At 35.4% G+C, this 20,086-nt stretch overlaps 1 protein-coding gene and 1 pseudogene across 1 annotated transcript; one reads left to right on the top strand and one right to left on the bottom strand.

Moving 5' to 3' along the window:
• The window catches only part of LOC107760636 (receptor-like protein Cf-9 homolog), a 73,195-nt pseudogene that overhangs the window by 16,092 nt on the left and 37,017 nt on the right, over positions 1-20,086 (top strand).
• Positions 54-3,552, bottom strand: LOC107813479 (receptor-like protein Cf-9 homolog). Its single transcript, XM_016638753.2, has 2 exons — positions 379-3,552; positions 54-253 (listed from the first exon to the last, which is right to left on the bottom strand). Exon 1 carries the CDS (start codon positions 3,444-3,446, stop codon positions 402-404), a length of 3,045 nt encoding a protein of 1,014 aa, XP_016494239.2. The 5' UTR covers positions 3,447-3,552; the 3' UTR covers positions 54-253; positions 379-401.

Here is a 20,086-nt window from a genome sequence, read left to right as displayed (position 1 = left end):
CTGTTCAAGATTTCCAATACAGAATCTGGAAATAGTGAATGAATAACAAATTCTTTCTTTAAATCACAACTTTTATTAAATAACTCAATGCGAAGACAACATACTTCAATCGTAGTAGCTATTAAGGACAATTTCACTTTGATCCCTTTATTTCTGATAGCATATTGACATTTGTTGTTGCAAACATCTACAACATAGTCTTTCCAATTCTTAGTATTTCAACTCTGTCCATTCACTTCTCCCAAGTTATTCCCTGCATTTATTTCATTAAATACAAAGTAAACGAGTTAGATATAGAACAATTATCTCAATATTCTCACATATTTTTCTATAGAAATGAGTTTAATACGAATATATACTCGAAAGTTTTGAACTTACATCTTGTGCGTTTCGAAACTTGTTTAGACGCCATTATTCCTTCGTCTGAAATGCCTTTGGCCTTGCTGCTTCTTTCGCCTTCTGGCAATGATTATGTATTCTAATTTTTCAACAATCCAAGAAAGCCAATTTGGATTTCGAGAAGAAAGCATGAAATATGCTATGGAGAATCCAATAATTAGTCCACTCCCATATCCCATAAGAATCGCCTTCCTAAATTCACTTAGAAAGGTAGAATTGCTTTCTTCATCCAACTCGCGTGTTGTGTTGTTTGTCTCTGGCATCCCGTTACTTCCACAACCTCTTGAAAATGGGAATCCGCGTAATCCATCATTACCTTCGTATGAATTGTTTTCAAATGTAGCAAATTGAGGTCCCCTAGGGATGCATCCTTCAAGATGATTGTAGGAGAGATTTAAAACTGCAAGAGATGTAAGCTGAGAAGCAAGTTGTTCTGGTATCTTTCCTGCTAGCTGGTTAGATGAAAGGTCTAACGATTCGACTAGAGATAACTTTCCAAGTGATGGTGGAATATGACCCAGTAATCCATTATGAGACAAATTCAACACCCGAAGGGAAATGAGATCTCCCAGAACACTAGGAATATGTCCTTCAAATTTGTTGTTTGAAAGATCAATCGCAATGTACAATGACAAGATTCTCACAACTTCACGCTCTAGTCCCTTTGTTACAACGGTTACCGAGTCTGTGTAATATAAATCCCCTTCATCACTAATTGGTGGCTTTATTGTTTGATCCATTCTCCACATGGCTTTCAATTGTTTAAAAAGGCTTATTGGTAACTCTGCTGTAAACACATTGCCAGAGAGATCTAGTATCCGAAGCTGAGGAAACAAGTTTTCAATGGTTGAAGTTCTAATGGGTCCGTGCAATTTATTGGATCTCAAGCTTAAAACTTGTAGCGTTGGAAGAGTCCCCAACCACATAGGAAATGTGTCATTGAGATTATTGTTTCCCAAGTCAAGAACTTCCAACTGTTTGCAATTGGCCAAGGATCTTGGGATTTTTCCCTCTAGTTTATTGCCATGCAAGCTAAAGCTTTTAAGTGAACTCCCAGACGTACAAGTTATTTGGACATTTCCAGAAAAACTATTATGCTGCATATCGAAAACCACGAGCAGTTCACTCATATTACCCAAACATTGTGGAATTGCTCCCTTCAACTCGTTTCTTGACAAATCTAGAATTATTAATGATGTCAAATTGCAAAAAGAGGAAGGGATCTCCCCAGTGAGATTATTATTTGACATGAAGAAAAATTGTACAGTGGGTTGTGGAACAGGTAGTGATCCTTGAAGAAGATTAGATCGTAAATCAATAGCATATAGAGGAAGAAGATGAATGTGGTCAAAACTTGTCAACATGTTGTAGGATAGATCAAGAACTGACATGGAATGCATCCAATTAGACCATGCCCAATCAGGAATTGTTCCTTGAATCTTGTTATGTGAAAGATCTAACTGCTCAAGATTCTTTGCTGATCGCAAAAAATCCAATTCATTTACTTCACAAGCAGATAACAATAAGCTTGTCAAAGATTCAGGCAAGGTAGATTTGGCTTTGTTCTCATTGATTAGTGAAATACTATTATATGAAAGATCCATATCGGTAAGTTGTTTGAGGTTTGAAAAGATGCTGACGTCTACATTGCCACTAAAATTGTTAAATGAAAGATGAAGTATTGTTAGATTCACGAGGTTTTGAAGTGACTTGGGAAGAGGACCTTGCAACTGGTTGTGTCCTAAATCAATCCGGACTAATGTATTGTACTTGAAATCCTCAAGCTGACCGGAAAAGTGGTTAAGACTCAAGTCTAGTGCACTTAGTGATGGAAGTGAGGATATCCATGATGGTAACGCTCCATTCAAAGAGTTATTTGTTAGCAGAAGTGTGTTTAGATTCTGCAGTCCAGTAGTAAAAAAAGGAATTGGTCCTTCAAGATGGTTATTTCGAAGATCCATAGACTCTATACGGGTGAGATTCCAAAGAGATTTTGGAATGGGTCCCGAGAGATTACAAGAACTAAGTTGCAAGGATCGCAAGGATGTTAGATAGCCAAAAGATAGAGGAATTGGTCCTTCGAGATGGTTCTTTGAAAGGTGCAACAACTCTAGACGTGTGAGATTCCAAAGAGATTTTGGAATTGGCCCCGAGAGATTGCAAGAATTAAGTTCCAAGGACTGCAATGATGTTAGATAACCAAGAGATTCAGGCAAATCACCATAAAACTTAACTGGAGAAAGATCTAACTCCCTGAGAGATGCACTGCTGTTCCATTTGGTCTTTGGAAAATAACCACCAAGCTGATTATTGTTTGACAATGTAAGAACTTGCAAGTTTGGCAAGTGAAAAATAGTCTCAGGAATTATCCCATTCAATTCTGTGGATCCCAACCTCAGAGTTGTTATATGAGAAGATAAATTTTGAGGTATGGCTGAAGAGATGTCTACTTCAGTAAGATCAAGCTCTCTTAAGAGGGTCAAATTCTGAAGGAGCAATTTAAAATCGTGAGGCCCGAAATTCAACATACGTAAAGGTTGTGCGAGACGAAGGGACCGTAACATGGAGAGATGAGAGATTTCAGAAGGAATTTGACCTAAGAAAGATGAGTAGGAAAGATCAAGATGCGTCAAACTCAAAAACCTGCCAAATTTGGGCGAAATAAGCGAAGGAAGGAAATTCCTAGAAAGGTTAAGCTTTTGGAGATAATAGAGTTCGAAGAGGCTGCTATTGGAATCAATCTTTCCTACTAGATTGCTGCAACTGAGATCAAGCTCAATCACATGGCCGGTCATTTCATCGCATATCACTCCATCCCATAAGCAGCAATCTCTGCTCATATTCCATGTACTCGTTTTTGCATAAGATTTCTGACCACACCAATAAGATGAAGAAGAGGCTTCTACAACAAGTGTTTGCATGAATTCTACAAGGGCAAGGCTTTGACCTTTGCTGCATGATTGAGGCTGTGCCAGTGAAGAAAAAGCAAGCTGACAGGGAAAGAAACATAGTAGAATTAGCAGTAGGTGCCCAAATATATAGCCCATTTTCGCGATAGTATAAATAAAAAAGTTGGTAGACAAGAAACGCAGAAAGCATGATGTATATATATATATATACACAGGTGGATGCTATGAATTCTTTAGAAAGTTAAGTCTGCTAATCTAAAAATTTCAGCTTTGAAATGTTATACTGCAGCTGTTAAGCCAAACAAATGTGGACCACATTCATTATCGAGGTGGCAGTTAGTAAGTAATTATGGTTGCAGTGTGATATCTATTTCATAGAAATGAATGCAATGAGTTATCCATTATAACACGTCAAGGACAAAACCAGTACTTGAATTTTAGCTCAAGTTAATGCACAAATCTGTCTATCCGTTGAAATTTTCAAATGAAAGCCTACTATGGACAAAGCTTTTCCAAGTTGATGTTTCACTTTGATTTTAGTCATTAACTGTTGAAAAGAACATATGACCTATTCTACTTCCATCGCTATTAGAGAGTAAATTCCATTAAATGGTGTAAGGAAAGTAGGTGGAATTATTTATATGAATATACTGCAAGACTGAGTCAAGTGGCCAACTGGCCATGTTTACTCAAAGATGTTAGGGTGTTTGATTAGATCAAAGTTTTTTTTTCCAAAGAAAATATCTTTTCTTTAAAAAATCCTGAAAAATGTATTCGAGTGCAAGACTGGTGAGAAAAATTAGAGGCGGAACCAAGATTTAAAACTTATGAGTTCCTACATCAATTTCAAGTAAATTTACAATAATAACTGAGTTCACGATCAAATATTTATAGATATTTAGTAGACTTCTTAATATATAAACAGAAGGGAAAAGCTATTGGGTTCTCGTGAACCCATATGTCATAACTCTAGATCCGCCCCAAGGGAAATTATATGAAAAGAATATATTAAAGCTTACATAATTAACAACCCGAGAGTGTTTTGATCAAATATTTGAGTACTAAACATATTAATGGGCAACTTTCAGAAACTACTATAGTTTACTAGCTATTTACCAAGTGCAGCTATTGTTTCAGTAATTACTATTCGTACCAAAATAATGCTGCTTGGTGGGCCGGGCCTGAACCGGACCGGACCGGGCCCGCGGTCCTAACGGGCCTGGTGGGCCGGTCCTGGTGGTCCTGAGAAGCCCGTGACGGGCCGGTCTTCATAGATTAGCCCACGAGCCCGGGACCGTTTAGCCCGGGACCGTCAGCCGGGCCTGGGCCGGTCCTGGCGGGCCTAACGAGCCCAACAGATTATTTTTTTAATTTTTTTTTTGTATACACATAACATACAAAATATATAAGGTAATATATACACCTAACATACAATATATACTACAAGAAAATATATAAGTAATAAGTTATAATATATATACATAAGATATAATATATATACTACAAGAAAATATATAAGAGAATATATATACATAAGATATAATATATATACTACAAGAAAATATATAAGAGAATATATATACATAACATACAATATACACTACAAGAAAATATATAAGAGGATATATATATACATAACATAAAATATATACCACAAGAAAATATACAAGAGAATATATATACATAACATACAATATATACTACAAGACAATATATAAGAGAATATATATACATAACATACAATATATACTACAAGATAATATACAAGAGAATATATATACATAACATACAATATATACTACAAGACAATATATAAGAGAATATATATACATAACATACAATATATACTACAAGACAATATACAAGAGAATATATATACATAACATACAATATATACTACAACAACATATATAAGAGGATATATATATACATAACATACAATATATACTACAAGAAAATATACAAGAGAATATATATACATAACATACAATATATACTACAAGACAATATATAAGAGAATATATATACATAACATACAATATATACTACAAGAAAATATACAAAAGAATATATGTACATAACATACAATATATACTACAACAACATATATAAGAGGATATATATACATAACATACAATATATACTAAAAGACAATATACAAGAGAATATATGTACATAACATACAATATATACTACAACAACATATATAAGAGGATATATATATACATAATATACTACAAGACAATATACAAGAGAATATATATACATAAGATACAATATATATACTACAAGAAAATATATAAGAGAATATATATACATAACATACAATATATACTACAACAACATATATAAGAGGATATATATATACATAACATACTACAAGACAATATACAAGAGAATATATATACATAAGATACAATATATATACTACAAGAAAATATATAAGAGAATATATATACATAACATACAATATATACTACAACAACATATATAAGAGGATATATATATACATAACATACAATATATACTACAAGAAAATATATAAGAGGATATATATATACATAACATACAATATATACTACAAGACAATATATAAGAGAATATATATACATAACATATAATATATACTACAAGAAAATATACAAGAGAATATATGTACATAACATACAATATATACTACAAGACAATATACAAGAGAATATATATACATAACATACAATATATACTACAACAACATATATAAGAGGATATAATATATACTACAAGACAATATATAAGAGAATATATATACATAACATACAATATATACTACAAGACAATATACAAGAGAATATATATACAAAACATACAATATATACTATAACAACATATATAAGAGGATATATATATACATAACATACTACAAGACAATATACAAGAGATATGTATATACATAAGATACAATATATATACTACAAGAAAATATATAAGAGAATATATATACATAACATACAATATATACTACAAGAAAATATATAAGAGAATATATATACATAACATACAATATATACTACAAGACAATATACAAGAGAATATATATACATAACATACAATATATACTACAAGAAAATATACAATGAAATATATATACATAACATTCTATACTAGTATACTATATATATATATGCTTCATGTTGTACTTTGTTATTAATTTATTATGCATGACAATTTAGTGTTTTACTATTGTTTGGTTATTTTTCTTTTTCGCCAAGCACTTTAATAATTAGATTTCTACATATATACTACATATATATTTTTAATATAGCCATGCTACTACAATAAATTGCCTTACAAAAAAAAAAAAAAACCCGCCAGGCCCGCGAAGCCCACGAGCCCAGCCCGTTTAGCCCAGGACCACATGGGCTTAGGCCCGTCACGGGCCGGTTCCACCAGGTGAGCCCACGAAGCCCGGGACTGCCAGAGCCCAAGCCCACGAAGCCCGACCCGTTTGGCCCACGAAGGCCCAGGCTCGGCCCAGAATACAGTATTATACCAAAAGTTTCGTTTGGATACACTATGCAATCTTTTCTTCTTTCATATGCAAGGTAATAAAACAAGTGATATTCAACTGAAGATATATAATATCAGTTAGAAGAAACTAAAAGAATCAGTAAACAGCTTAATATGAATATATACCTGAACGTTTTGAACTTGCATCTTGTGCCTCTGGGAACAATTGTCTAGACACCATTATTTCTTCTTCTTCTTTTGTAATGCCTTTGGCCTCGTTGCATCTTTCGCCTTCTCGCAATGATTATGTATTCTAATTCTTCAGCTATCTAAGATAGCCAAATTTGGATTTTGAGCAGAAAGCATGAAATATGTTATAGAATTTTAGGACAAGTGTTGTGTTGTTTGTCTCTAGTCTCCGGTTGCTCCACAAACTTCCAAAACTGGGAATCCACGTAATGCATCATTACCTTCATTTGAATTGTTCCCAAAATGTTGGTAACTCTGATGTAAATGTAAGAGAGATCTACTATCGGAAGCTGAGGAAACAAGTTTTTAATCCTTTAAGAGTAAAAATGTTAATCCAATTGCTACAATAAGAATTATATAAATTCAATGTTTAGCTCAAGTCAATGCAAAAGTCGTTTTTCCCTGGAAATTTCAAGTGAAAGCTACAAATTAAAGAACAAACGTTTTCAAGAAGTTGATGTTAGTCATTTTCTAAAAGAACATATTCCCTACTTTGATCTCGTGCGTATGGGGCAGATTGTTACTTCCTATTCTTACCTACAACGTACTCCTTTCGGTCTACAATAAATGATCAATTTTCTTTTTTATTTTAGTGCAAAATTAGTGTTCATGTATATAATCAAGAAAAAATTCAATTGTATGCATATGAATATTGACTTTATAGTTTTAGCAAATATGAAGTGATAAACAAGCCAATAAGGCTGTATTGTGATCCGGGCCCAGCCTGGGACCGCGAGCCCACATGGGCTTTGGGCTAAACGGGTTGGCCCGTATGGTCCGATCCCAAGCGGTCCTAGGAGCCCACTATGGGTCGGTCCTACACGTAGAGACCGCAAGCCCGGGACCGGTTCAACCGGGCCTAACGGGCCCAACAACTATTTTTTAATTTTTTTAAAAATAAATTGGCCAACGGTTGGAAGTTTCAAAACTAGCCGTTGGCCTGCCAATTTAGCCGTTTGGATTTTTAAAAAATAGCCATTTGCCCCTTAAACTTTTTATAATTACAGTTTTTCCCTATTCTCAACTATAAATACCCCCTCATTCTTTTATTTTTACTCACAAAATCATCAGTCTCTCTCTAATTTTCTTCTATAGTTCTTTACTTTATTATTGCAATTTGTGAAAATTGGGTCATCACTTGTTGTAGAAATAAATTCTGCGTTCTGAGGCCTTAAAACCCTCTTTCAACATCACCTTGATTTGCGTCCGCAGTCTGGGCGCGTAGCCGGAAAGTCATTATGTGAAAATCTATGAAAAATGATGAATTTTGACTTTAAAATGAATTTAAGTTGACTTCGGTCAACATATTGGGTACGGACCCGGACCTGTGATTTGACGGTCCCGGAGGGTTCGTAGGAAAATATGGGACTTGGGCGTATGCCCGGAATTGAATTCCGAGGTCCCAAGCCTGAGAAATGAATTTTTAAAGAAAATTATTTTCTGGAATATTTATGAGTTGTTGAAAATGAAATGTGTTTAAAACTTGATGGTATCTGGCCCATATTTTGGTTTCGGAGCCCGGTACAGGTCTTATATGTGATTTAAGATGAGTCTGTGAAATTTGGTAAGAAACGGACTTGGAATGACGTGAATCGGACCGTATTTGAGAAAATTAGAAAATTTGAAGTTCTTAGGTGAATCATGATTTTGATGCTGAATTCATAGTTGTTGATGTTATTTTGGTGATTTAAATGCACGAGCAAGTCCGCATGATATTTTTAGGTTGGTGTGCATGTTTGGTTTGGAGCCCCGAGGGCTCGGGTGAGTTTTGGATAGGCCACGGAGTGGAATTTGGACCTAGGATGTTGCAGATTTTTAATTGGTATATTGCAGGCCTGCAGGCTTCGTATTTGCGAAGCCTGGTGTAAGCACGTGATTTTTTGCCCTATGAAAGAATTACTCCCAAAAAATTCAAAATAAAATAATTTTCCTTTGTGTGCAATTTTTGTTATTTTTGTGATATTTTTGTATAATTATTTGTATTTTTATGAGTGCATGTTTATTTGTTTTAATTAATAAAAATATAAAATATATTACATTTCATTTAGTATTTAATTAAGTTTGTTTTACAAAAATGAAAGTCACAAAAAACAAGAATATTTTGCATTGTTAGTATTTAATGTCAAATTATGTAATTTTGTTTTAATTGGTGTTTAATTGTGTATGATAATTGTTGTTAGGAGTTTAATTAGTATTTTTTGGAGTTAATTTAGTTTGTAGCTCAATTTAGAATTGTAGTTTTATAATTAAAAAAAAAGTACTTTATATTTTTATCGTTGTATAATTTCGAAAATTACAAAAAAAAAAAGTTATTAACATTTTGTAACCATTTTAATCTTGAAAAAAAAATATAAAAAATAGTGCTTTATATTTTATCTTTATATAAAAACGAAAATGACAAAAATAGTTTTATTTATGCTTTGTAGCTATTTTAATCTTGAAAATATATACTAATAAAAAAATAGTTTTGTTTTAAATGTTAGTCTTATCCTGGTAGTTATTTTGCTTGCATAGGATTAATTGAATAATATCGTGTTTTTTTCTCGGGTCTGGGCAAAGAATAATATTTGGGTTTAAACTACCCGTTTTTAGGCCTAATTTTCGGACCTAGCCCATAATAATCCGAGCCCACCACACATTGGGGACACGCGTGGGGAACATGGATAGAACACCACACACGGGGAACCCCACCACGCATGGGGGACACAAGTCTTGGACCCCTACACACGTGAGGTCCATGTTCTTTGAACAAGATACAAAAACGGACAAAGAAAAAGAAGAAAAGGTGAAAGAGGAGAGGGGGGTTCACGTTTTTGAGTCTTGGTTTTTTTCCCACAAGCAGAGAAAACAAAAAAGGGAGGAGGGACCAAAAAAAACGTGAGAGATTGGTGGATTTTGAAAAAAAAAAAAGAAAAAATTGGAAAGGAACCCACTGACTGTTCATCTTCTTCATCTTTGAAGAAGATGAAACACGACTGAAAACCCTCACGCCATAACCATCGCCACCCCTTCGAAACTCCATCCTCGCGCACCACCATACACATCCCGTCGACCACCCTCCGTCGTTGTTTCTGTCCAAACGACCCAGTCGCCATAACCAGCACTAACAACCCCGTCGACCACTGCTTCACGTCGACGCCACCAGCTGCTGCCGCGAACACCTCCATAACCAACGACCCTACTGCTTCAGCTACTCCACGACCCCGCTGCTGCTTCCCGTCGATCACTGCCATTGTCCAGCAACCATCACTGTCGCTGCTGCTCCTCACCACCAAACCCCAGCTGCTCCTCACGTCGACCATGGCAGCAGCGAATCCAGCTGCTGCCGCTGCTGCTCCTCACCACCAAACCCCACTGCCCCGTCGACCAGCTTCTGCTTCGTCCTTTTTCAACGCTCACAAACAGTCTGTTCGACCTCCAATAGTTCAAATCCGAGTTTCAACTTGGGTTCGTTCAAGTTTTAGATTTTTCTTTCAAGATTATTTAGTTCATTTGATTTATTTTCCGTTATGGTTTTTGGTTTTAAGTGTTGTTCGTAATCTTGTTTTGTTCGTTCTATTTTTCGGATTATTGAATCTTTGTTTAAAGTGTTATTTTTGTAAATCTTGTCTTGTTCATTAGTTCTCCTTCTTCTTCAAGACCTTTTATTTGGTCAAGGTTTTTCTTCTGTTTGTTTGAGTGTGCATTATAAGCTACCTTCGATTTGAACAACTTCATCGAATAGTTAGTTTATGACTGCTTTGTTTGGACGAGTACAACCCGAATCTTTTCGTTGGTCTGTTTTGATGCTTGAATCATTTGTGTGAATTTGACTTAAGGATTGGTTGTAGTTGTGTAGTGATTTGGTGTAGTTGTAAATCAGAGAGGTTTAAATACAGATTGCTAAGAGTGAGGGCAAGGCAATAATAATAGGGGATTTTCAGGGGTATTTTTGGGTGTTTAAAAGATTTAAAATGTTTAGTGTTAGTAGTCTGCCAGTTGAATATTCAGTGTATAATTAAATTAATGAATTATTTAATGAAAAGGGAATTAGTAGTGCAGAATACACCCTGTCTGGTATCTTTAAGGGTGGGAAATCAGAAAATAAGCATGGGATTAATGATAAAAGTGTATAGATGCACATGGGAGGGAATATACAGGCTGAAAGTGAAAAACTTTGAATAAATAATGTTTAGTTCTGGCCTATAAATAGGAGGAGTTGATATAGAAAAGAGGACTGAAAATTTAGAGAAGAAAAAATTTTCAGAACTGAAAAGGGAGAAATAGGCTAATTTTTCAGAACTAAAAATCAGTCTTTGAGAGTTAAAAACTGAAAGTGAGGTCCTTTTCTTTACCACTGAAATCAGAACTTTGTTACTGCCTCTGTGGATTGCGTTTAGTTCTACTGATTTTCAGTCAGGCTTTCTGGGATTTTTCAGTTTGGTTCTGACCATTATTACACTGGTTATTGCTGGTTTTTGTTGTTGTTGTTGTTGTTTGCTGTGAGATTCTGTTGCTGTGCTACTGCTGTACATTGTTGCTCATGACCTCTTTTCTCTCTGATTGTAATTCGAATTCCAGGTACACATTCGAATCTTGTAGTGATAAAGCTTTGAAGTTGAAATGCAACAATAAAATCCAACCGCTTCAATAAAGTAGATAGTAGACAATTTGGTTTATTTAGTTTTTTTTTCTCTTTATGAATTGTTTTAATTATTTTTTTTATATATACTTGGACTGAAAAGAGAAGGAATTATATAAATGGTCATGCACTGATATAACATGAACCTTTCAATTTTGTTAGATTAATGGGGTAGATCATGATAAGTAGCATATCTCTAGTTAGTTGTTTTCATGCATATATTCAAGTAGTCCACAAATGAGATAGAGTACTTAGTCAAAACCCGATTAGTATTTCGTTTAGATGGATAAAACTAATTTTTATTAATCCTCTTAAGTGATTATACTCTCATCAGTATTGGCATTAATTCATGTTACAAATAATCTCACATAGATAGATTGTGGACTTGATAAAAATGTAAATGTAAGGTGGTTAGGTAGTGTCAACATTATAGTTCCAATAATAATAATAAAATAAATAAATAAATAAAGGCCGTAGTCGATAATTTTATGTATTAACAATTAAGTATACTTACACTAATGTAGAGTAGTTTCAATAGGCATTTAGTATAGTTAAATTGAGGATCCATTAGGGTTAATGAATTAGTCTATAGCTTTGATCATTTAGTTAACCTCACCGCAGTTAAAAATGGCTAATTGTAGTAACGTCAGTCAATCTTGTACGTTTTTTATATACATAAATCTATTTTTAGTAATATTAGCTTATGGAATAAGGCGCGAAACAATTTTCCATTTTTACAGGTTCGAGTACAGTTTTTCGTTAGCATCTGTTGTAACCTATCAATTAAATAAGTTACGGTTTTTTTTTTCAGCATGTAATTAACCGGGATTTTTTTTAATTTAGAGACAAATAAAAATAGAAATGTAGTTACTTTCTTTTTTTTTTCTTCTAAAAAAAATAATAATAAATGAGGCGAGCTTCGTCAAATAAAAACAAAAACAAAAATAAAAAAATTTGCAGGACCATCAGTAAAGGTTTAAGATTTTTAGAAGTCGGGAAGGGCCGTTTAGCGAATTTCACGGCCCTCCCAAAAGATAATAACGCGCTAGAATCTTTAGGCGCGACTTTAGTAAATTACATTCCTAAATATGGGTGGGCATTTTATGCGGCCCGAATCCAAATCCTAAAACGTTGAATAGAGTATGCCTAAGATTGCGGGTTCATTTGATGCGGCGCAATCCGAAAACATACTTTAAACGACGTTCACTCTCTCGAATAAATATGTATATGTAAAAGCAGAATCAGCACATAGGTTATTCATGTAAAAATCAGATAATAGCTAAATGCAACAGTTGAGCAACCATGCTAGAACCACAGAACTCGGGAATGCCTAACACCTTCTCCAGGGTTAACAGAATTCCTTATCCGGATTTCTGGTTCGCGGACTGTTAAACATAGTCATTCTTTTCCTCGATTCGGGATTAAATTGGTGACTTGGGACACCCTAAATCTCCAAGTGGCGACTCTGAAATAAATAAACAAATCCCGTTTCGATTGTCCTTTAATTGGAAAAACTCCTTCACCCCACGCGGGGCGGAAAAAAGAGGTGTGACACCTGGCACACAAATGCGAAGGCTATGTTGCAAATGTGAATGAGCCCAGACCAGCATTACCTCGCAAATGCGAGGTGCCCATCGCAAATGCGATGCCTCTAGTTATTGCCTTAGTCGCAAATGCGACTCATGTATCGCAAATGCGACTTCGCATTTGCGAGAGGTCTATCACAAATGCGAAGAAGACCGAAAAATTGACTTGGTCGCAAATGCGACATTTTGTTTGCACGAAAGTCTCAGAATTTTGAATTGCGAACCCTGGTCGCAATTGTGACATCACAGACCTGTAAATTCATAACTTAGACGCATTTCAACCATTTTTCACACTCTTTCAAAATCAAAACACTCTAGGGCGATTTTTCAAAGGCAATTTCTTCTCCAAATTAATTGTAAGTGATTTCTAACTAGTTTTCTTCATTCTTTAACACGTTTCACATGATTTCAACTCAAAATCAATGGTTTTCATGGGGAAAATTGGGTATTTTGGGTAGGACCTAGATTTTTCAAATTTTGGGGATTTGGACCTCGATTTGAGGTCCGATTTCAATACAAATTATATATTTGGGTTCGTGGGGAAATGGGTAATCGGATTTTGGTTCGAACCTCGGGTTTTGACCATGTGGGCCCGGGGGTGAATTTTGACTTTTTGGGAAAAACTTTAGAAAACTTATTTTCATGCATTAGAATTGATTCAATTAGCATTTATTGATGTAATTCAGTAACTTGTGGCTAGATACGAGCGAATTGGTGGTGGAATCAAGAGGTAAAGCGATAGTTAAGACTTGAATTGTGTTCGTGGCATCGAGGTAAGTGTTTGGTCTAAACTTAGCTTGATGGATTAAGAGTTGAGTCTTATTTGCTATGTGCTAACTGTGGAGTACGACGTATAGGCATGGTGACGAGTATCTATACGTTGTTGTCAAGCATGTCCGTGATTCTTGTATTGTAATTGTTGTGACTCCGTTGTAGTTTATTGTGCTTCATATGAGGGTTATCATTATTGTTCCCTTGCCGGGATGTTGTTGTTATAGTACTGATCCCTTGCCGGGTGTTGTTGTCATATTATTTTTCCCTTGCCGCGATGTTGTTGTTACAGTATTGTTCCCTTGCCGGGACGTTGCTGTTAAACTATTATTCCCTCACCGGGATTCTTTTATGTTTGGTGTTGATAAATGAAAAGGGAGCGGGTTGCACGCCTGCAACGGTATTATATGAAATGGGAGCGGGTTGCATGCCAACAACGGTAACATATGAAATGGGAGCGGTTGCATGCCTACAATGGTATTATATGAAATGGGAGCGGGTTGCACGCCTCCAACGGTACTGTGTGATTTGGTATCAGGTTGAACGCCTGCAACGGTATTACATGTGTATTTGTTTCTTATTTCCTTATCTTTTGCTGGTATTTGATTTATGGCGTCCTTATATTTCACTACTATTATTTTGTTGTTACCTGCTACTCCCCACATCATGTTTTCCCCGCCCAACTTTAGTTGTAATTATCTGCTTCTATTTCCGCTGTATATGATTTAACTGCACAGCTGTCACACCTCCTTTTTCCGCACCCGGGGGGCGCAGGGGAGTTTTTTCCAATTAAAGGACAATCGAAACAGGATTTGTTTATTTATTTCAGAGTCGCCACTTGGGAGATTTAGGGTGTCCCAAGTCACCGATTTTAATCCCGAATCGAGGAAAAGAATGACTCTATATTACAGTCTGCGCACCAGAAATCCGGATAAGGAATTCTGTTAACTCGGGAGAAGGTGTTAGGCATTCCCGAGTTCCGTGGTTCTAGCACGGTCGCTTAACTGTTATGTTTGGCTTATTTATCTGAGTTTAAATACAATATGAACTTATGTGCAAATTTTAATTTTAAACCGCTTTTATCATTTACTGTTATTTTATAAGACTTGCAACGTTGTGAAAACATATCTCGAACCACGTTGCATTAATGCACCCTGGGTTTGGGGGTTTCAGGTTGGGGAAGGAGACGAGTGAGGGGTGGGGTTCGGATAGGGGATGCGGGGTAAAGGGCTGAGTTTATATATGGGGAGGTTGATCGGATCTGAGCCGTTAGATCAGACGATCTCAACGGCTTGGATCTGATGGTGAGAAATGAAACGGGGTCGTTTGGTAGTTGAACGGGGTCGTTTGGTTTAAGTGAGGGGTTGGGTCAGATTGGTTATTGGGTCGGGTTTGAACATGGGTTGCTGAAAGAGGTCCTGAGCCGTTGGATCGAGAGTTTGAACGGCCCAGATCAGACGCATGATGCGGCGTCGTTTCGGGAGGTGGTCAGGGCAGGCCTGGTTTGGACCGGATTTGAGTGCTGGTTTGGGCCTGTTTTTGTCTTATTTTTGGGCCCAAATTGATTTCAACTTTTTTTTCTTTTGTTTTCCAATTTAAAGAAAAAATGAAATATAACAAAACAAAATAAATAATAAGACAAATTAAAACAAATAACAATGTAGCAGTTCAACGTAATTATCATACCAAATTAAATGTTTAAGTAAGTTAAATCACAACCTAGAACGAACGATGCATATATATATTTTGAACTTTCTTTTAATGACACATATTTTTGTATTTTGTTTGATAATGATTAAATGCAAAAAATGGACAGACCCACAAATGACTAGCAATACATGTCATGAAAAATTTGTACTGCGGGGTCATCTGTCACTATTAATTTTTTGTTTTCCTTTTGGAGTGATTGCTCGTGAAGCAAAAATCACGTGCTTACAACAGGTTTATTTGGTAGTCTGGTCCTAGCCTCGTCACTACTTCGCCGAGGTTAGGCTAGGCACTTACAGCACATGTGGTCGGTTGTGCTGATACTACACTCTGCACTGTGTGCAAATACTGATACCAAAGCGTTTGGACCGCTGTGAGGGTGCTGTCTTAAGTCCACACAGGCAGCCCGAGGTAGTCCTGCAAACGTCCGCGGGCCTTGGCGTCTCCTCCTATCTTTTCTCTTTCTGTTTTTACTTATTCAAAGATAGACTTATGTATTTCATTCAGATCTTGTTTGTAGTATTCTTAGACAGTCCGTGACTTGTGACACCAAATTCTGGATAGTATTGTACTTCAAATTATGTAGCATTCTTTGGTTGGAATATTAAGTTTCGGCTTCCGCATTTCCGATTGTTTAATCACTTAGTATTATATATTGTTTAATAAGTTTAAATAAAAAGGGAGATGAATTTGCAATATTCGGCTTGCCTAGATTCCATGAGTATGTACCATCACAACTCCCAAGGGTGAGAAATCCGGGTCGTGACAGTAAAGTTGGTGAATTGAGGTATTCAAGTCTTCAACGATATACAATTTTCAAGAAGTTGTTCGTCAATTCGGTAAACTCGTTCCAACTCTTAAGTTTTAATATTATAGTTTTGTTTGTTTTAGTTTGTATAATTATAATTAATATGACCTTTTCTTTGAAAAAAATGTTTGGTGGTAAGGGAAAATCTAAAATTGGCGAATCTAGTGGCCAAGCTACTACTCCTCCCCCGGCTCCCCAACGCAGACCTGTTACCCGTCCTCCTCCACCTATTATTTTTGATAGTGATAACCCTTATTTTTAATTTACCGATAGTCAATTTTGCCATGATATTGCACCGGGTCAACAATTAAATGATGAATATATGGATGCTCTTTATGGTAATCAAATTATCGATGAAAATGATGAGGAAAATGATGATTTAGATGAAATGCAACCGGATTTAGATGATACACCTATTAGTCTTGTTGTTAACCCAACTGATAATAATCCAAATGATGCCCCACCTGACCCTCCTGTAGTAACCCCTTCTTTTAATAGACAACCTTTTAGACGGTGCGAAACATCTCTTGTTTGGCACTTTTTTTACACAACCAAGAGATCAAAATAAGGCTAAGTGTAAAACTTGTGGGACCTTGATGACTCACAAATATAATGGAGACCGTAGCGGTATGGGTACTTTGACTAGACACATAAAGACACACCCTAGAGATAAAGCTAGATTTCTTCAAATGAAAGCTGCGCAAGAAGGGACAAGTGTAGGTACTCAAGTTAACCCTAGTACAGGGTCAAATCTAGTTCAACCAGGAATTAACACTGTTACCGGTGACATTTTATATTACGATCCAAATAATGATCGTGAAGAATTGGCAAAAATGGTTACTGTTATGTGCTTACCCTATAGTTTTCCTTCTAACCCTCACTTTGTGCATTATATTAGAAGAGTTTTTAAACCTACTTATAAAGTATGGCTTCGCACAACCGTAAAGAGCGATATTTATAAATATAAACATGAATATGAACAATATTTGTGATATTTATTTACTCATATAAATTATCGCGTTGCTATTACTACTGATATTGGTAGAAGTGGTAATGACTGTGATTATGTCACTGTTACCACTCATTGGGTTGATGAGGAATGGAAAATGCAAAAGCGCATTATTGCTTATAGAATAATTAATTCACGTCACACAGATAATTTTATTGCTAACACAGTTGCAAATATTTGTAGATATTTTTGCATTAGAGATAAAATAATATCAGTTTCAATGGATAATGCTTCTAGTAACACTAATGCTATAGGCTACCTTACAACTACACTAAATCCTGCATTTAGTAATATTTTCCATGTTAGATGTATTTGTCATATTTACCATTTAATCGTCGGCGATGGTATGAAAATATTAAATGTTGAAATTGAAAAGGTTAAAATGGCTCTTAATTGGCTTTCTTATTCAAACCGTAGAAGTAGACTTGGAGAATATTTTAAAAAATGTGATGAATTTGGCCTTAGAGAAAGAAAGGTTCCTAAACCTTGTCCGACTAGATGGAATTACATGTATGAAAGTTTAGTTGTTTCATATGAATATAGAAACCCAATAAACGCAACGTTTAATGCTCGTGTTGGTGGTGATGATGATGATGATGATGATGATGAGCACCTTACAAACCAGGATTGGACTAATGTTAAAATGTTTGTAGACTTTTTAGAACAATTTCATGTTGCTACAAATGAATTATTTGGGCAATATTATCCTACTATTTCTAACTATTTAGTTTATATTGCAGCACTTGCAGATTTGTTTACTCAATTTTCAGAGGGTGGGGTAATTTATCAACTTGCTATTAATTCTATGAAAGATAAGTTTAAAAAATATTTTTTCCCTATCCCCCCTATTTTTGGTGTTGCTGCCATGTTAAATCCTACCATGAAATTAGGAGGTCCTCACTTTTGGTATACAAATATTTATAAGGCTTTATTACTTTCAGATGAGGAATTTGCTACACTTGCAAATGCAAAAGTCTCAATTAAAATAAATGCTCAAACAATTTATAATGCTTATCAACTTACCTTAGATCATGCTAGACCAAATGTTCCAACTCCTACTTCGTCTAGTTCGCAATCATCTAAAAGAACTGCGGGCCTAAAAACACTTAGTTCTTGGACGGAGTTCATGGGTTCTCAAGGTGATAATATTGGTGATAGTTCACAAATAAATGAGCTTCAAGTTTATTTGTCGTAGGGATTTGAATCAGAGAATCCCGACGGCTCCTTTGATGTTTTGGAATGGTGGAAGGACAAAGAAAAATACTATCCGGTTCTTTTAAGGATGACTCGAGATATTTTAAGTATTCAAGCTTCAACAATGACATCGGAGAGCGCTTTCAGTCAAACAAAACTTCAAATCGGTGATCATAGAGCCTCTATGAGGGAGAGCGTGGAAAAATCAGTACTATTCAGAGATTGGATCCGTTCAGAAAGAAGAAATTTTGGACTTGCTGAATCACAACCGAAGATAGACGAAGCTTATGAAGAAATTCTAGTGGAACTTGCGGAGGATGCTGCTTCGCCCGGAAGCGGTGATGAACAAGCTTCTTTTCCGCCACTACCAATGAAAATTCCTCCAAACCTTGAAGAATTTATGAAATTTGTTAGAGATAATACATAGACTAATATGTAACTTATATTTTGGCACATCTTTATTAGTTTTTTTTCCTTTTAATGGTGGTATTAACACCTTGTTGTGCTCATTCCATTGGCGGAGGAAGCCTAAGAAAGATATTGCTATTTTTTGTTAATATCGTAATAATAAAAATTATAAGGCATTCCCTTGAATATTTCTTTGCAATTTTTTCTGTGTTTGAATTTGAATTAGAAGATTTAAGTCACAATTTTATAATATAATTTACAAAAAATTGCCTTAGATAAAGAAATTTTAAAAAAATAATAGTCCGGAACACTTAGACCCGTTTAGGCCCGTGGGCCCAGCCCATTTAGCTCGGGACCATGTGAGCTTAGGCCCACAGTGGGCCGGTTCCACCCTCCAAGACCGTTAAGCCCAGAATCGTTTGGCCCGGGACCGCTTGAGCCCGCCCTGCCAGAGCCCGAGATCATTTGACCCAGCCCGTTTAGCCCATTTAGGCTCGGGACCCGACCACAATACAGCCTTACAAGCCAAGAACAAATTATAGCGCTAATGAATAGAGCGAGTGTCACTTTTCTTATGACCATACTTGAATTTGTATATATGGATTAACGCATTATACTGTTCACTAGCACAAGATTTAATTATGGATTTAAATTATATATATTGACTATTTAAAAAAAATTACTCTATCAGTTTAGTGTAACATATGAATACAAATTAAGTACTATTATAAATTGATATATCAGAAAAATATAATTAATTATCTTTAAATGACTTGATTGTGTAATTATTATTTTTTTCTTCTGTAGACATTGCAAAACTCGGGAAAAAAATATTTTTATTGGTTTGGATATTTCCTTAGTTTTTTTCTATATAAAGGGGTGAATATTGGAAGTATGACTGGGTGGAAACCTATGACTGGGTGGAAACCTCATTAA

This window comes from Nicotiana tabacum, chromosome 6 (genome assembly GCF_000715075.1).
Source record: "Nicotiana tabacum cultivar K326 chromosome 6, ASM71507v2, whole genome shotgun sequence".
Classification (NCBI taxonomy): domain Eukaryota; kingdom Viridiplantae; phylum Streptophyta; class Magnoliopsida; order Solanales; family Solanaceae; genus Nicotiana; species Nicotiana tabacum.
Note: the sequence above shows the minus strand (reverse complement) of the source record. Positions and strands in the feature narration are given on the sequence as shown.